At 57.1% G+C, this 16,228-nt stretch overlaps 1 protein-coding gene across 2 annotated transcripts in view; it reads left to right on the top strand.

Moving 5' to 3' along the window:
• The window catches only part of PHF21B (PHD finger protein 21B), a 92,756-nt gene that overhangs the window by 73,286 nt on the left and 3,242 nt on the right, over positions 1-16,228 (top strand). For both annotated transcript variants that reach the window (XM_065945323.1, XM_065945329.1), the window contains exons 5-12: positions 831-971; positions 5,114-5,165; positions 7,426-7,502; positions 9,722-9,776; positions 11,097-11,119; positions 12,069-12,227; positions 13,718-13,793; positions 14,110-14,213. In XM_065945323.1, the coding sequence (XP_065801395.1) occupies positions 831-971; positions 5,114-5,165; positions 7,426-7,502; positions 9,722-9,776; positions 11,097-11,119; positions 12,069-12,227; positions 13,718-13,793; positions 14,110-14,213 (687 nt within the window). The remainder of the gene's footprint in view (positions 1-830; positions 972-5,113; positions 5,166-7,425; positions 7,503-9,721; positions 9,777-11,096; positions 11,120-12,068; positions 12,228-13,717; positions 13,794-14,109; positions 14,214-16,228) is intronic.

Here is a 16,228-nt window from a genome sequence, read left to right as displayed (position 1 = left end):
GACCAGACGGCGGAACGATCAGTGGCTGAGTGAATGGATGGAGTGAGAGCGGAGGAGTGGAGGAACAGCAAGACTGAGCCAATCAGTAAGGGAATGAATGGGGGTGGGGTTATGAATGAATGAATGAGTGGTGGTAGGATGGATGGTGTATGAATGAGGGATCAAGTGAATGAATCGGTGCAGGAAGAAGGTGGGGTGCAAGGGAGTGAATACGTGAGTGGGGGACTGTGTGGCTAGGGACTTTCCAGGTGGTCCCGGGGGCTCTACTGCGGGGGGCACGGGTTTGATCCCTGGTCAGAATCTAAGATCCCGCGTGCCTTGCGGTGTGCACCCCCCCCAAAAAGGAAAAAAAGGACCGTGTGGCTGAATGAATCAATACCCATGGGAAAGGAATAATGCCTCGACGGATGAAGTGTTTCATTCATTGGAATAATTAACTAGCTAATAAAATGTGTGGCTGAGTGGGTGGCTGGAAGAGTCCCTGCTGATGGAGGGAGGGAGTCAAGGACTTCTTAGGCCCCGGTTGCCTCCTCTGTGATTCCCCCCTCCTCATTCCTCTATGATCCTGCGATTCCAGGCCCTGTTCCCGAAGTGGGTGGACATACCTGGCCCCCATTTCTGCAGCCCTGCCCGCGGGGGCCCCTCCAGCTTCCCCTCACCCCTCCACCCCATAGTCCCTGCCCGTGGGGACTCCTCCAGCTCCCCTCCACCCTCCATCCCGAGGTCCCTGCCCGCGGGGGCCCCTCCAGCTCCCCTCCACCCTCCATCCCGTAGTCCCTGCCCGCGGGGGCCCCTCCAGCTCCCCCTCACCCCTCTACCCCGTCTTCCAGGTCATCATCATTCAGTCTCAAGTGCAGCCTCAGCCCGAGAACACCACAGAGTCGCGGGCGCCCACGGAGGAGCCATCTCGGGGGGCTCAGGCCAGCAGCAAGAGGAAGGAGGAGCGGCCCCCGAGCCAGGAGAACCCCGAGGTGGGTGGTGGTGGTTTGGGGGCCGCTGTAGGACGTGCCCCGCAGGGGCTGGGGCGGGAACTGGCCCCGTGAGCCGAGGTCCCGCTGTTGTGTGTCCCAGTCTTGCCAGCTGAGGGGCCGTGTGGGGCAGTGGTGAGCTCCGACCCTGGACCAGTCTGCCTGGCTTGGCCTCCCAGCCTGGGTGTGCCGTGGGCGGAGGGCATCATGTCCGTTTCCTCATCTGTGAGATGGGAGGGTGAGTCTGCCTTCCCGGCAGCGTTGTTGGGAGGATCCCACAGTCCGTGTCCGCTGAGGTCCTGAAAGCATGCCTGGGCGCTTTGGGCTGTTACACCGCACCCCTGAGCCCGGCTGTCCCCCATCCCGTCCCCCTGTCCTCACGACCCCCTGTCCAGGGGACAGCCCTGCTCTTGGCAGCACGTGACCCTGAAGCAGTCCTGCTCCTCCCTCCACCCCACTGTTCACCGAATGACTGAAGGCAGCCCAGGAGGACCCTGCAGGCCTTAAAAGTCAGCTGTTTATTGAACTTTTTAGTCACAGCAGATGGCGTCCTTGTGTTCCTGCTGGCATCCTCAGCCGTCCTGGGCCAAAATCACCCCCTCTGGAGTTTTTCCTTGTGACTGCCCCTACCTGGCCCCCGTTCCTCTCCCTACTGACTATTTTGTTTTACAAGATCACCTTCAGAAACCATCTCCTCCAGGCAGCCTTCCCTGACCACCTACCACCTGCAGATCCCTCTGGGCTCCTCCAGATCCTTGTGATTCTTTTTATCAGAGCGCTGACATCTAAAGAAGTCATTCATCCAGTCATTTGTTTGTCAATCACATCTCAGCCTTTGCTGCAAGCCAGGCTCTGGGCTGAGGGTGGGGACAGTGAGACAGGGCAGACGTAGTTAGTCTGAACACGAGGGACGCTCGCTCCTACCGCCAGACACAGGCACGGCCACTCGGACTTGAACCTGGGTTAGAATAAATGGCAGGTGTTGTCAGAGAAATACAAATTCTGAGCTGTGGGAGATCCAGGGAGAAGGAGGGCTTCCCAGGTGGTGCTAGTGGTAAGCAACCCTCCTGCCAATGCAAGAGAAATCAAGAACTGCAAGTTCGATCCCTGGGTCGGGAAGATCCCCTGGAGGAGGGCACGGCAACCCACTCCAGTATTCTTGCGTGGAGGATCCATGGACAGAGGAGCCTGGCGGGCTACAGTCTGTGGGATCGCAGAGTCAGACACGACTGAAAAGACTTAACACACAGGGAGAGGGAGAAGGCCTTGGAGGGGAGGGGCGTGATCACCGGGCTGGGAACAGATGGGGTTTCGGGAGAAGGACGAGTGGCAGGGGGATGGCATGTCAGCTGGAGGGCGCTGCCCAGGCAGTCACGTGGACGTGGGGAAAGGACTCGGCACACCCTGGAAAATCAGCCAGTCTCTTTGGGCCCTGGGTAGCACATGTGGGTGAGAATTTCTGAGAATGGTCTTCAGTCACTCAGTTGTGTCCGACTCTTTGCGACCCCGGACTGCAGCAGGCCAGGCTTCCCTGTCCTTCTCTATCTCCCGGAGTTTGCTCAAACTCATGTCCACTGAGTCAGTGATGCTATGGAGAACTTCTCGGCATGGGGTTAAAGATGGACATTGGAGGCTGATTCTGGAAGACCCGGATGCAGGTGGCCAGGGAGGAACTTCATTCCTTGGGTAGTAGGGAACCATGGAATGTCTTTGAGCAGGAGAGTGACTTGGTTATCATCCTGGGACACACCTAGAAAGCCTGCTGGGAATTGGTAGAGTGGACTCCTCTCCACGGTTGAGACGCAGCCAGTCTGCTCTGTGGCTTCAGGCCCAATCTTGTCTCGAGAGAGACAGTCCGTTCTGTTTGGTGGCAATGAATGAGCACCTACTGTATGTAAGTTGGGACTGAGGGGCCAGGTCACAGCTCAAGTTCCCATGAGCACCCTTCTGTCCTCCGATGGGGTTCTCTGCACCCTTCATATTCAGGAAGGTTTTCTGGGTGGCATCTCTTTGTTCTTTCAAAGTATATCTTAGTCAATTATTGTGCATTTATACAATTAGTATAATTACATCTAACTACATAATTAGCGTAAATACATGTAATGACTTAAATAGAACTTGCAATTACAACACGTCCTGGTGTAAAAATCCTTATTAAAGTTGCTTTTAGAAGAAGGCTGGAGCCGTTGTGTTGCACAGACGCAGGCTTCCCAGAGGCCTTTGAACCTGTTTGTGAAGAACCTAAGTCAAGAGTGCTGGAGGCCAGAGCAGCAGCTGCCCCAGAAATGTCCCTGGATGTGCCAGTCATGGACTCGGGGGGCCGGGGGTGGGTGTGGATTGGGGCTAAAGAGACACCGACTGGGGCTGGTAAGGCTCAGCTGTGTGGTGGCTTCTGCACAGCCCGCACACACACTGTCTTTGGAGCCCACGGCTGCCTGTGAGGTGAGCTGGGCTCGGGCACACGACGCGACAGCACCCACACACGGCATTGAAGGGACCCGGGGCAGTAACACCGCGCTTCCCTGCCGAGCGACCCTCCATCACTAGCTATGCCTCCTCCCCTGCTCGCCCCATCCTCCCAGCTGCTCTGCGAGGTGGGTGGGGCAGAAGTGACAGCGTTCACTGTACGGATGAGGAGACGGGCTCAGAGAGGTCGGCGTGTCCGCGGTCACCGGGCTGTGCGCTCAGCCGGGACGGACCCTGGGCGCCTGGCTCCTGCCCCAGGCTCGGCCGGTTCCATCCTGTCCCTGAGTCCCCGGCTTCCTCAGGACAGAGCCTGGCCTTTTCTGTGCTACTCGTTTCCCTGGCCCTGGGCAGCATCTGACCAAACTGGTCACTCTTAGGTTAGTCTGTGCCCCATGGAATGGCAGCTAGAGCAGGAGTTCTGGCCCTGTTCCAGCCTGGCCCCGGCCCTGGCCACAACCTCAACCCCAGCCCCGGCCAAACCCCAGTCACAGCCACAGTCCTGGCCCTAGACACAGTCTCAGCCGGACCACAGCCCTGGCCACGACCCCAGCCCCAGCCCAAGCCACACCCCAGGCCACACCCCCAGCCCCAGCCTAGGCCACACCCCCAGTCACAACCATGGCCACACCCCCAGCCCCAGCTGCGGCCGCACCCCCAGCCCCAGCCGCGGCCACACCCCCAGACTCAGCCCAAACCACACCCCAGGCCACACCCCCAGCCCCAGCCACGGCCACACCCCCAGTCACAACCATGGCCACACCCCCAGCCCCAGCCGCGACCACACCCCCAGCCCCAGCCGCGGCCACACCCCCAGTCCGAGTCCAAGCCACACCCCCAGCCCCAGCCGCGACCACACCCCCAGCCCCAGCCGCGGCCACACCCCCAGTCACAACCATGGCCACACCCCCAGCCCGAGCCCAAGCCACACCCCCAGCCCCAGCCGCGGCCACACCCCCAGTCACAACCATGGCCACACCCCCAGCCCGAGTCCAAGCCACACCCCCAGCCCCAGCCGCGACCACACCCCCAGACCCAGCCCAAGCCACACCCCCAGCCCCAGCTGGGCCACCTGTCTGGGCAAGACCCATGCCCTTGGATGCTCCTTCCTTCCCTGCGACTCCTGCTGCCACAGCCCCCGTCCCTGCCTCCCCTCTGCCCAGGCTCCCAGACCCTAGACAGTTCCTCTCTGCAGCCAGAAGGATCTTTCTACAATTCACCAGAAATAACCAAGTCACCCCCACCTTGTTTTTAAAAATGTTTTCCAGCTTTATCGAGATGCAATTGGCATATAACCTTGCATAAATTTAAGTGCACAATATAATGATTTGAGATACGTATATGTTGCAACAGGAGCACCACCGTAACTGCAGTTAGCATATCCATTGTTACCTCCACGGTTATTTATTTTTGTGTGAGGAGCACTTACTTTTCAAATCTACTCTCAGCAGCCTTCACATTTACAGTACGATACTGTTGGCTTTAGTCACAATGCTGTACATTATTTATTGTAAAACTGGAAATTTGTAGTTTGTGATCACCGTCACAGCCCAGAGGAACGAAGGAGACAGGATGACTCATGTCTTGTGGGATCCTGGAACAGCGAAAGAGCATTAGATAAAAACCAAGGAAACCCCCAAATAGAAAAGCTGGGCTAACCCTTCTCTGTTGCCTTCCCTCAGAAAATCGCCTTCATGGTTGCGCTGGGCCTGGTGACGACGGAACACCTGGAAGGTGAGGACCCTCGCGGTGGGGCTAGGCCTGGCTGTGGGGTGGGTGGGTCAGCTGGCTGACTTGGCATCAGACAGAAGCAGTGGGTCTCAGGTTCCCGGTCAGATGTGACCCACCTTCGGCGAGGTCTGTGCCGAGTGCCTGGTTGTCATCACCGAGACCAAGGAGCCCACCTGCTCTCCCGGCTTGACTCTGCACAGAACCCTGTGTGTGTCATTGGAGGGACTTTGTGGGTTCCCTGCCCCCCAGTTGGAGGCAGCACAGTGAAGTGATAAGATCGGGGTGCCCAGCTCTGCCATGACTGACAGCTCAAGCTTGGGCAAGTCACCCAGCTCCTCTGGGCCTTAGTTTCTCCATCTATAAAATGGGATAATAGCCAACTCTTCCTCCTGGGATTGTTGGATAGAACCAAGAGAAGCAGCAGCCACCTCACCTTCTGTCAAGTTGGCCTGTGGGCTCATGTCCGCCCCCAGACCGGTCGGTGGAAATTGGCACATTGAGTAGACAGGTCGGCATGACACTACAGGTGCTGTTTAACTCCACCGATGAGAGCAGCTACAGGTGAGCTCTGGGCATTGTCGTAGAATCTCAGGGCCTAGGAAGCAGAAAATCATCCTTCTCGTGGCACGTGTGGGGAAGCGGAGGCCAGAGAAGTTGATTCACTTGCTCAGGGTCACACGACTAGTCACTATCAGGCCCAGGATGGCATCCAGATCTCCTGGCTCGCAACCCAGAGTGTTTTCCTACAATTCCAGCCTCACTGCTATAGACATTTTATAAAGTGAGAACACCCCTGCACCCCAGGGAGACCTGGATTCAGGAAGGAAAACTAGATTGCTTTTCCTTCTTAAGATTGAGGGACGGAAGGGACTGAACTGATTACCCCAGCGCCCGCGGCACTGACCAGCTCTCATCTCGGAAAGGTTCTCTCCGGGACAGCACACGAAGCCAGGGGGAGGGGAGGGCCTTGGCCAGGCCACCCCGTGCCCGGCCGAGTCTAGGTGGGTGGGTCCAGGCCTTTCCATGGCAGCTGGTGGGGGGAAGGGACCGGGGCATGGCCCGGCCACTCAGATACCCTGCTGCATGGACCTGACCCCGGTGGGAATGTCCCATCCGAAGACCCCTCCCCTCATGGCCCCCCTTGCCTTCTTGGAAGGAGTTCTGTGAATGTCTGAATCCTCCTGCTTGAACTTGAGTGTAGGGAATCCGACTGTGAGTGGCGGCCTTTGAGAGCTGTTTCTGCTCTGTCTTTGGGGCCGTGGAGGCAGCCTGGGCTGGTGGAACTGGCCCCAACAGTCATGTCGGAAGTCCCGTTTTCAAGTTCTGGCCGTATTGCTTAGAGCTGGGCGACCTTGGGCCAACTCCTTCCCCACTCAGAACCTCAGTCTCTTCATCTATGACACGAGGAAAACCACTTCCTCAGACTTTGCAGGGTTGTCGTGGCGACTGAGCTAAAAGCACTCTGCAAATCCATTTGCGATTGTTATAACTTGTATAAACAGTCCTCATTTTGCAAACTCTGCTCCCTCCTGCCTATGATACCCCAAGTATTTTTGTGTGTGTTTATTTGGACCCTAACTTGTTCCGCAGAGGGTCTGAGATGCCTTATGGGACATACACGAATAATATTGGGACAGTTTCAAAGGAGAAATCAGATCCGAGAAACAGAGACTAAGATATAAGTCAAAATAGCTACAGACAGAGAGACAGGGCCCACCTGGCAGTCAAAGCAAAAGGGAGAAGGAAAAAGGGAGGGAAAACCCAGTTCTCGAGCTCCAGGAGGCTCATCACGCCAGGCCCCGTAGGGAGGACCGTGTTTGTTGTCAAGAGGGCCGGGCTGGCTGAGCAGAGCGGGCACCTGCCTTCCCAGGGGCCCTCAGCCTCACTCTGAAGCTCAGTCTGGCCACAGGCTGACCATCAGGCACCAGCTGTCCTAAGGGTCCCTAGAGAGACGTCCCCAGGCCGGTACCAGACGTCCCTGGTACCGGAGGATGGCACATGGGGCCGTGCTGAGAGCGGGTGCCTGGACTCTGGGCGTCCCCCACCCTCCGCTCAGTCAGTCCTTCATCCTGAGGTCAGCAGCTCCGTCCTGCCTCAGAGTGAACAATTCTGGAGCCCCCAGCCCACTCAGGGCCACTCTGGGGCCCAGATGCTGGGCAGAGAGGCTATGGGGCAGGAGGCGGTGCCCAGGGTTCGTGGAGGAAGCATCCAGGGTTCCCAGGGCAGGAAGACTCCCGTAACTGCTGCATCTGGGCCTTTCCAGAGATCCAGAGCAAACGCCAGGAGCGAAAGCGGAGAAGCACAGCCAACCCCGCCTACAGCGGCCTCCTGGAGACAGAGGTGAGGGGCCCGCCACCCGCACACCTGGCGAGGGGTGGGGGGAGGCTCCCCGGGACCGGCCTCCTCACCTGCCCCTCCAGATTAGAGCTCAGGGTGTACAGTGAACAGCCCTGACCTCCTAGGCTCAGAATCTGGTGAGAGACAGAGGCAGAGGACTGCCGTGTCTGTAGCTTCTCAGGCGGGCTGCCCCGGGGCTGGGGCTGGATGCGGGTCACGGCCGGCTCCCTTTCTTCGTCCCGATGATCCGGCATGAGGTCTGGTCGCAGGCAGCGCTGGCCCCTGGTCCTCCTGGGACCCCTCGGGCCCAACCGGAGCCTGGCCGACTCAGCCCAAGCTCCTGACTCAAGAGAGACCACAAAGAGGAGGGCCTGGCGGGGCTGGAGCTGAGTGAGCCTGGGGAGAAGGGTTGGCTGGAGGAGGGGAGGGAGTGGCTTTGACTTCACTGAGTTCCCTCTATGGGCGAAGCCTAGCATGCCCGCCTTCCCCTCCCCCTCAGCCCCTGAGCCCCAGTTCCCTTCACGTAGCTCTAAGACTGCTTCTTCATGATGGGCAGTGTGCACTCCCCTCGGATAGCAGAAGCTGGTCAAATAGGGTGTGACAGTTAACTCCAAGGGAGGGAATGCCCCCTTCATCCAAATCCCATCCAACACACCACCACCCCCAACCCGAGGTCGGCTGCAGCCTACTAGGAGGTGATGCCCTTTAAGGACGCAGCCCAGGGAGCACCTGGCCCCTCCCAGCATCGCGTTCCCAGGGAGGGACTGAATCCAGAATGGGATTGCCTTGTCCGTGAACATCAGAGTCCAGAGTTCTCGACTTGAATCCAGATGTCATCTCCTAGAAACCAGGTCTGCTGGGGCTGCAGATGCTCTGGGCTTTCCTGCGAAAAACCCCCTGGAATCTTGCCCTGAAAGGGAAGCTGTTTCATGAGGGCCCTGGAGTCTGGCGGCCCCCCTGAAGTGGAGCCAAGTTGGCAGAACCCCAGGCCCTGGCACATCGGGGAGACCAGTGAGGCCCTGTGGGGCCCGGAGGAGGACAGGAAGATGCTGCGCTTGCTTCCCTCGGGGAATTCTTGAGTTGGGGCCAGTTGTCCCACGTCTGCAGCTCACAAGCTGGACCTCACTGGGAGGGGACGCCCATGGGTGCCCTGTGGGGAGAGCGCCCTGTGTCTCTGTCGCCTGCTCCCCAGCCCACCTTCCTGTCCTCGCTGGTACCCTCCCGACTCCTGCTCAGCACGCACTCATGTTCACACCTGCTCACTTCCTCCCTGACTTGCTGAGCACGCTGTGTCCTGAGATAGTGCCCCGGGTGCTGGGCCCCATTTGTGAGAGGCACCGAGCTGTTCCTCCATCTCTAGGCACGGAAACGGCATGTCCTCTGTGCAGGACAGACACCGTCCCCTTGGTTGTGCTCACGATGGATGCGCCCCCTGCTCTGGGGGCCAGGCCGTAACCTCGTTCCGAAGTCTGTGGCCTTGACCGGAAATGACCTGATTAGCGAATCAAGAGCTGATGAAAAGCCCTGTGACCTTGAGTCCTGACACACATGTGGCTCTGTGGATCTCTCTCGACCTGAACGCGACCCAAACATGTTGAGAGAGACGGATTTACCACCCGTCATTCAAGTCTACAGCCATTGTCTTGCCACAGCCAAAGCCGCCTTGAACCACCAAGGTCTGAACCCACGTGGCCTGTCGTTGCTAAAGCCCAGGACTGAAGTCACCTTATGGAACGTACTGGAAACTTCTTCCGTTTACACGTGATGAGCCAAGGGCCACTCTTTGTTGTCAGCTTCCTGGACGTCATGCTAAGAAGTGGGGTTTGGGGAGCCAGTCCCTCTTGTGCCTCGTTTCCCCACCTGAGCCCAGAAGCTGCTGAGAAAGAAGGCTCAGGAGGCAGACGGATGGACGGCCAGATGTCCGCTTTATTACTGATCTGCCCCACCTGGATATCTCTAGCCGTCCTTCCTGAAAGAGGCGGGAGTGGCCACGGGAGCCGTGATGGCCCTGTCGGGCAGAGCCTTCGCTGGCTTTTGCCCTGGCTGATCTGCCTCTCCCGTCCCCCACGCCCACGTTTGTGCCTGTTTCTGCCCCTGGTCTCGGGTGTCCGGCTGGAGTCCAGAGCCCAGGGTGGGGAGACCGTCCCAGGTGAGTCCTGGGCCGGGTCCGTGTCAACCAAGAAGGGCCGCCTGTCATTCAGTTTGGTTTTCTGTCTCCGCAGAGGAAGCGACTGGCGTCCAACTATCTCAACACACCGCTGTTCCTCACAGCGAGAGGTAAGCGCTTCTGCAGGGCGGCTGTGGGGCTGGGCTGGGCCACACCTCCTGGCGTGGGCCGCCGCCTGGCTACCCGGCCTGCCCCGTCCGCAGCCACGGCTGGACAGCTGCTCTCCAGCGGGCTCCCCGGGCCTCTGCGCACCGCTGCCCTCACCCTCACCTGGCACATGACCTCCCTGAGCCTCGGTTTGCTGGTCTGTGTAAAACCAGCCCTTGACAGCACTGGCCTCTCAGAGCTGGGCCAGGGACAGCAGGGTGGATGTGACAGCACTGTGTGACTGTCGAGCGCGGTGCACACACAGGAGCTGTTCTTCCCACTCGACAGTATAATTTCCAGAAATTAGAAGGAAAACTTTTTTTGAGATCATTAAATTATGTGGTTTGGCCATCCTTCACTGGAATGGAAGTGGGTTATGGTTGGAAATGAATTGACAGTGAGTCACTTTGAGGGATCCCTGGAGCAATGTTTTCTCCACTGAACAGCTCACTGCTGTCATGTTCCTCAGGGAGCTTAGGGGGCCACGATGAACCTCTTTCTTGATGGCTTCTGGCCATGACCAGGGCAGAGACTTTACTCCCATGATGCCCTGGGTAAGGACCCAGGAGTCAGTGGGGCCTGAGATACTCCCAGAATGCCCTGGTGAGGACCCAGGAGTCACCGGGGCCTGAGATACTCCCAGAATGCCCCTGGTGAGGACCCAGGAGTCACCAGACCCTGTGATACTCCCAGCATGCCCCTGGTGAGGACCCAGGAGTCATTGGGACCTGAGATACTCCCAGCATGCCCTGGGTGAGGACCCAAGAGTCACCAGGGCCTGTGATACTCTCAGCATGCACCTGGTGAGGACCCAGGAGTCACTGGGGCCTGTGATACTCCCAGCATGCCCCTGGTGAGGACCCAGGAGTCACCGGGGCCTGAGATACTCCCAGCATGCACCTGGTGAGGACCCAGGAGTCACCGGGACCTTTGATACTCCATCATGCCCCTGGTGAGGACCCAGGAGTCACCGGGACCTTTGATACTCCATCATGCCCCTGGTGAGGACCCAGGAGTCACCGGGGCCTGAGATACTCCCAGCATGCACCTGGTGAGGACCCAGGAGTCACCGGGACCTTTGATACTCCATCATGCCCCTGGTGAGGACCCAGGAGTCACCAGGGCCTGTGATACTCCCGGCATGCACCTGGTGAGGACCCAGGAGTCACTGGGGCCTTTGATACTCCATCATACCCTTTACACACTGGGCTTTGTGGACTCTAGTCCTGATCAGTGCTCCCCATGGCCATTAACATGTTCTCCGCCCTTCTTCCCTGTGCTAGCCAATGAGGACCCCTGCTGGAAGGTACGTGTCCCTTGGTCTTCACACCTGGGTGGGTGGGACATGCTTTCCATAGAGCCCAGGTAGGGTCACTCCTGGCAAGGGACCGGGGCCCCAGTGTCCTGCTGCTGTGAAATGGAGCGGTGGGTCTGGGCCCACCCTCGGTGCTGAGGGCTTTGTACAGCACCAGTCCACTTTCCAGCCTGCCCCACAGGGTCGGGCATCACCACAGGGCTCAGCCCACAGTTCAAGCAGGAGCCCTCTGGACGCAGGGGCCCCTGGAGCTGCGACAGCCCACACGGCAGCAGCTGATGCTGAGGGCCAGGGGGTTGTCTGGCCCTCGCTGGTCCTCGTTCCCCACCTCATTAGGGCCTGGACTCAGGTCTCAGGGTCCCACCCTATACACCTACGTTTCCGTGACCCCTTGAAACCCCACCCAGCACACACACACCACGCCCCTGCTTCCCAGGGTGTTTGCTGAGTTCTTCAGAGTTTATTCAGTGTTTTTCTTTACTAAGTTTCAGATCTAATTCTAAATTTCCGGTCCCTTTGTGCCACAGTAAGCCACTAAAAAGCAACATGTGATGACATTTCCATTAGACCATGTTGTTTGCAGCCCTAGCCCTGAGGTGTCGTGGGTCCATGCCGGCGGCGGTAACGTTTGTCCACAGCCACCCTGTTCCTGTACGGCCAGGGCGTGGGGACCAGAGGTGCCGTGAGCCTGAGTCCTGCTGCGTGGAGCGCACAGGCTGGGGGCCTTGGCTTTGAGGCAGGAGACGGGGATGCTCCTCCTGGTTTGCGGGCCCGTGCTCACCTCACTATCCCCTGTCCTCGGGGCTTAGTCCTCTCTCCCAGAGATGCTGAAAACCCTGGCGGAAGAGCTGGGTCCCAGGCAAGTCGGGGTGGCAGCTGCCTGCCCCCCGCCCCTACTCCCAGTCCGCTGACCCGCCTCCCACCCTCCCATCTCTTCCAGAATGAGATCACCCACGATGAGCTCTGTGCTGCCTGCAAGCGAGGGGCCAACCTGCAGCCCTGTGGCACGTGCCCGGGGGCCTACCACCTCAGCTGCCTGGACCCGCCCCTGAAGACGGTGCCCAAGGGCGTGTGGGTGTGCCCCAGATGCCAGCAGAAGGTATGGGAGACTGTGTCCATGTGTGGGCGACCCGACCCTCACCCTCTCCCTGAACTGCAGGGCCCTCCCTCACTGGGCACATCATCTGAGGCTGCTCAAACCATCCCTGCTTCCTAGATCATCCCTACCGTGAGCAGAGACGGGGAGGACCAGGCTGGAGCCGGGTGAGGGGCAGGGGGTGAGAAGAGGGGCTAAGTAGAGAATCAGGCTTTGCAACCTCAGCACAGCTGACCTTTGGGACGGGATGATCGTTGTGGGGGGCTGTCCTGTGCACCATAGGGTGTTCAGTGGTGTCCCTGGCCTCTGCCCAGTAGATGCCAATCATAGCCCCCGTCATGGCTATCTCAGACACTGCCGGTTGAGGACCATGGGTGTACAATGAGCAGAGGTGTCCCTCTGCAGCTGACTTAGCGATTCCAACTTAGTGTACTAATAACACAAACCACAAAAAATAGCACCAGGTAACATGTTAGAAAGTTGCTCAGTTGTGTCCGACTCTTGTGACCCCATGGACTATACAGTCCTTGGAATTCTCCAGGCCAGGATGCTGGAGTGGGTAGCTTTTCCCTCCAGGGGATCTTCCCAACCCAGGGATCAAATGCAGGTCTCCCACGTTGCAGGCAGATTCTTTACCAGCTGAGCCACAAGGGAAGCCCAGATCTTACTGATAGCAACATGCAAATGAAAAACCATCAAATTAGCAAAAATGATAACATTCCCTTCTGGCAATGATGTGGTGAAATGAACACTCTTAGACGTTGCCTTAATAATGTGTACCCTTTTTAAACCTGGTGCCTTGCTTTGAGGAGTAGAACCTATGAAATAATTCAATACACATAAAGTTCTATGCAGAAAGAAGTCCCTCAGCTTTTCTTTATAAAAGGGAAGAAAATAGGAACAGCCTGGCTTCCCCGCAAAGAGTTGGTGAAATAGATTCTGGCACTTTACTCAGTGAGATATTATGGGGTCACTGAAAATTATATTTTTTTACAAGGATTTTGGGATTCTTTGGGACTTGTTCACTATGTGGGATTACGTTTTTACAAAATTAAAAGAAAACAGGTTCTGTAGCTGCTGTTTAGTTTGATCATTAGCCATCTGACTGAGAAAAACAGGGTGCAGAATAGAAAACCTGGGCGAAAATACTTTCAGGTGTTAATATTGTGTGTGGCTGGGTGGTGGGAAGGTTCAGTGCTGTTCTGACAATACGCTTTTCTATAGAGCGTGTTACTTGTAAAGTCACTGGGGAATCCTCTCTATTTCAATGAGGAAGACTGTTTATTTCCACGGAGTCCTCTTTATTTCAGAGAACACGCTCGCTGAGCTCCCACTGTACCGGGTTTTGTGGGGACCTGAGGAGGTGGGGGTGTGGCAGCCCAGAGAGCTTGTGCCCGTGCCCCTGTGCCCCCGTCCGCCCTCCCCGGGTTCCTCAGCCGCAGCACGGCAGGCCCTGGGCTGTCCGCTGGCTCAGCCCCCCATCTGCCCTCCAGGCCTTAAAGAAAGATGGAGGCGTGCCCTGGACCGGGATGCTGGCCATCGTGCACTCCTACGTCACCCACAAGACAGGTGAGACACCCGGCAACCGGGAAGGGGCAGCGACGCCCTTCTGTTCAACCCCACCCTTGGACTGCTGGACTCACTTTGGGCCCAGCAGAGGCTGTTCTGATCCAAAGCTCTGGAAAGAGGGAGCCTGGGACTAATCCTGAGTGGACCTGGCCAGAGCCTCTGGCTCCTGCAGGAGGATGTGGCCAGAGTGACCTCTAGGGACGGACCTAGGATTCTTCTTGCCTCTCCTGCTCAGCCACGGCCCAGCCCCAGCTGACCTGCCATTCCCCGTGGGGCCTGGGACCCAGGCCCTTTCCTAGTCCTCCCTCTTTCCTAGTCAAAGAAGAGGAGAAGCAGAAGCTATTGCAGAGGGGCAGCGAGCTCCAGAGCGAGCACCAGCAACTGGAGGAGCGAGACCGGCGCCTGGCCTCGGCTGTGAAGGTGTGCGGGGCCGGCGGGTCTGCCCTGGGGACCACGGGATGTCACAGATCAAAGTGTTACTCTCTGGTTACTGAGGCCGCAGAAGAGGACGGACTCAGCAATGTCATTCAGGGGGTCAGCAGGTGGAGAGGGCAGCTCTGCGACTCAGTAGACACATAGTTATCAAGCAGCTGGACATCTGGCTCTGCTCCTTCTCAGCTCTGTGACCTCGGCAAAGCCCCGTCTCTGAACCCCAGTTTCTTCTTGTATAAAGGGGACATGATGGTTTCTTCTCTGTAGAGTGGTGGTAAATGGTGATGATGGCGGTGATGGTGATGATGGCTGTAGTGATGATGGTGACGATGGTGAAGATGTAGTAATGGTAGTGGTACTGGCGGTGATGATGGTGGTGATGGGGGTGATGATGGTGGTAATGGTGATGATGGTGGTGATGGTGATGGTGATGATGGTGGTGATGGTGATGATGGTGGTAATGGTGGTGATGGTGATGGTGATGATGGTGGTGATGGTGGTGGTGGTGATGGTGGTAATGGTGATGATGGTGGTGATGGTGATGATGGTGGTAATGGTGATGATGGTGATAGTGATGATGGTGGTGATGATGGTGATGATGGTGGTGGTGATGGTGGTGATGGTGATGATGGTGGTGATGATGGTGGTGATGGTGGTGATGGTGGTGATGGTGATGGTGATGATGGTGGTGATGATGGTGATGATGGTGGTGATGGTGGTGGTGATGATGGTGGTGATGGTGATGATGGTGGTGATGATGGTGGTGGTGATGGTGGTTATGATGGTGGTGATGGTGATGATGGTAATGGTGATGATGGTGATGATGGTGATGGTGGTGGTGGTGGTGGTGGTGGTGATGATGGTGGTGATGGTGATGATGGTGGTGATGATGGTGGTGATGGTGATGATGGTGGTGATGATGGTGGTAATGGTGATGATGGTGGTGATGGTGATGGTGGTGATGGTGATGATGGTGATGGTGATGATGGTGGTGGTGATGGTGGTAATGGTGATGATGGTGGTGATGGTGATGATGGTGGTGATGGTGATGATGGTGGTGATGATGGTGATGATGGTGGTGATGGTGGTGGTGATGATGGTGGTGATGGTGATGATGGTGATGATGGTGGTGATGATGGTGGTGGTGATGGTGGTTATGATGGTGGTGATGGTGATGATGGTAATGGTGATGATGGTGGTGATGATGGTGGTGGTGATGGTGGTTATGATGGTGGTGATGGTGATGATGGTAATGGTGATGATGGTGATGATGGTGATGGTGGTGGTGGTGATGATGGTGGTGATGGTGGTGATGGTGGTGGTGATGGTGGTGATGATGGTGGTGATGATGGTGATGATGGTGGTGGTGATGGTGGTGATGGTGGTGGTGATAGTGGTGATGGTGGTGATGGTGATGATGGTGATGGTGATGATGGTGGTGGTGATGGTGGTAATGGTGATGATGGTGGTGATGGTGATGATGATTTTGATGATGGTGGTGATGATGGTGGTAATGGTGATGATGGTGATAATGTAGTGATGGTAGTGGTACTGGTGGTGATGATGGTGGTGATGGTGGTGGTGATGATGGTGATGATGGTGGTGATGGTGGTGATGGTGGTGGTGATGGTGGTGATGATGGTGATGATGGTGGTGGTGATGGTGGTGATGGTGGTGGTGATAGTGGTGATGGTGGTAATGGTGATGGTGGTGGTGATGGTGATGATGGTGATGGTGATGATGGTGGTGGTGATGGTGGTGATGGTGGTGGTAATGGTGGTGATGGTGGTGATGGTGGCGATGGTGGTGGTGATGATGGTGATGACGGTGGTGATGGTGGTAATGGTGATGATGGTGGTGATGGTGGTGATGGTGGTGATGGTGATGATGGTGGTGATGGTGGTGATGGTGGTGATGATTTTGATGATGGTGGTGATGATGGTGGTAATGGTGATGGTGGTGGTGATGGTGATGATGGTGATGGTGATGATGGTGGTGGTGAT

This window comes from Muntiacus reevesi, chromosome 1 (assembly GCF_963930625.1).
Source record: "Muntiacus reevesi chromosome 1, mMunRee1.1, whole genome shotgun sequence".
Lineage (NCBI taxonomy): Eukaryota > Metazoa > Chordata > Mammalia > Artiodactyla > Cervidae > Muntiacus > Muntiacus reevesi.
Note: the sequence above shows the minus strand (reverse complement) of the source record. Positions and strands in the feature narration are given on the sequence as shown.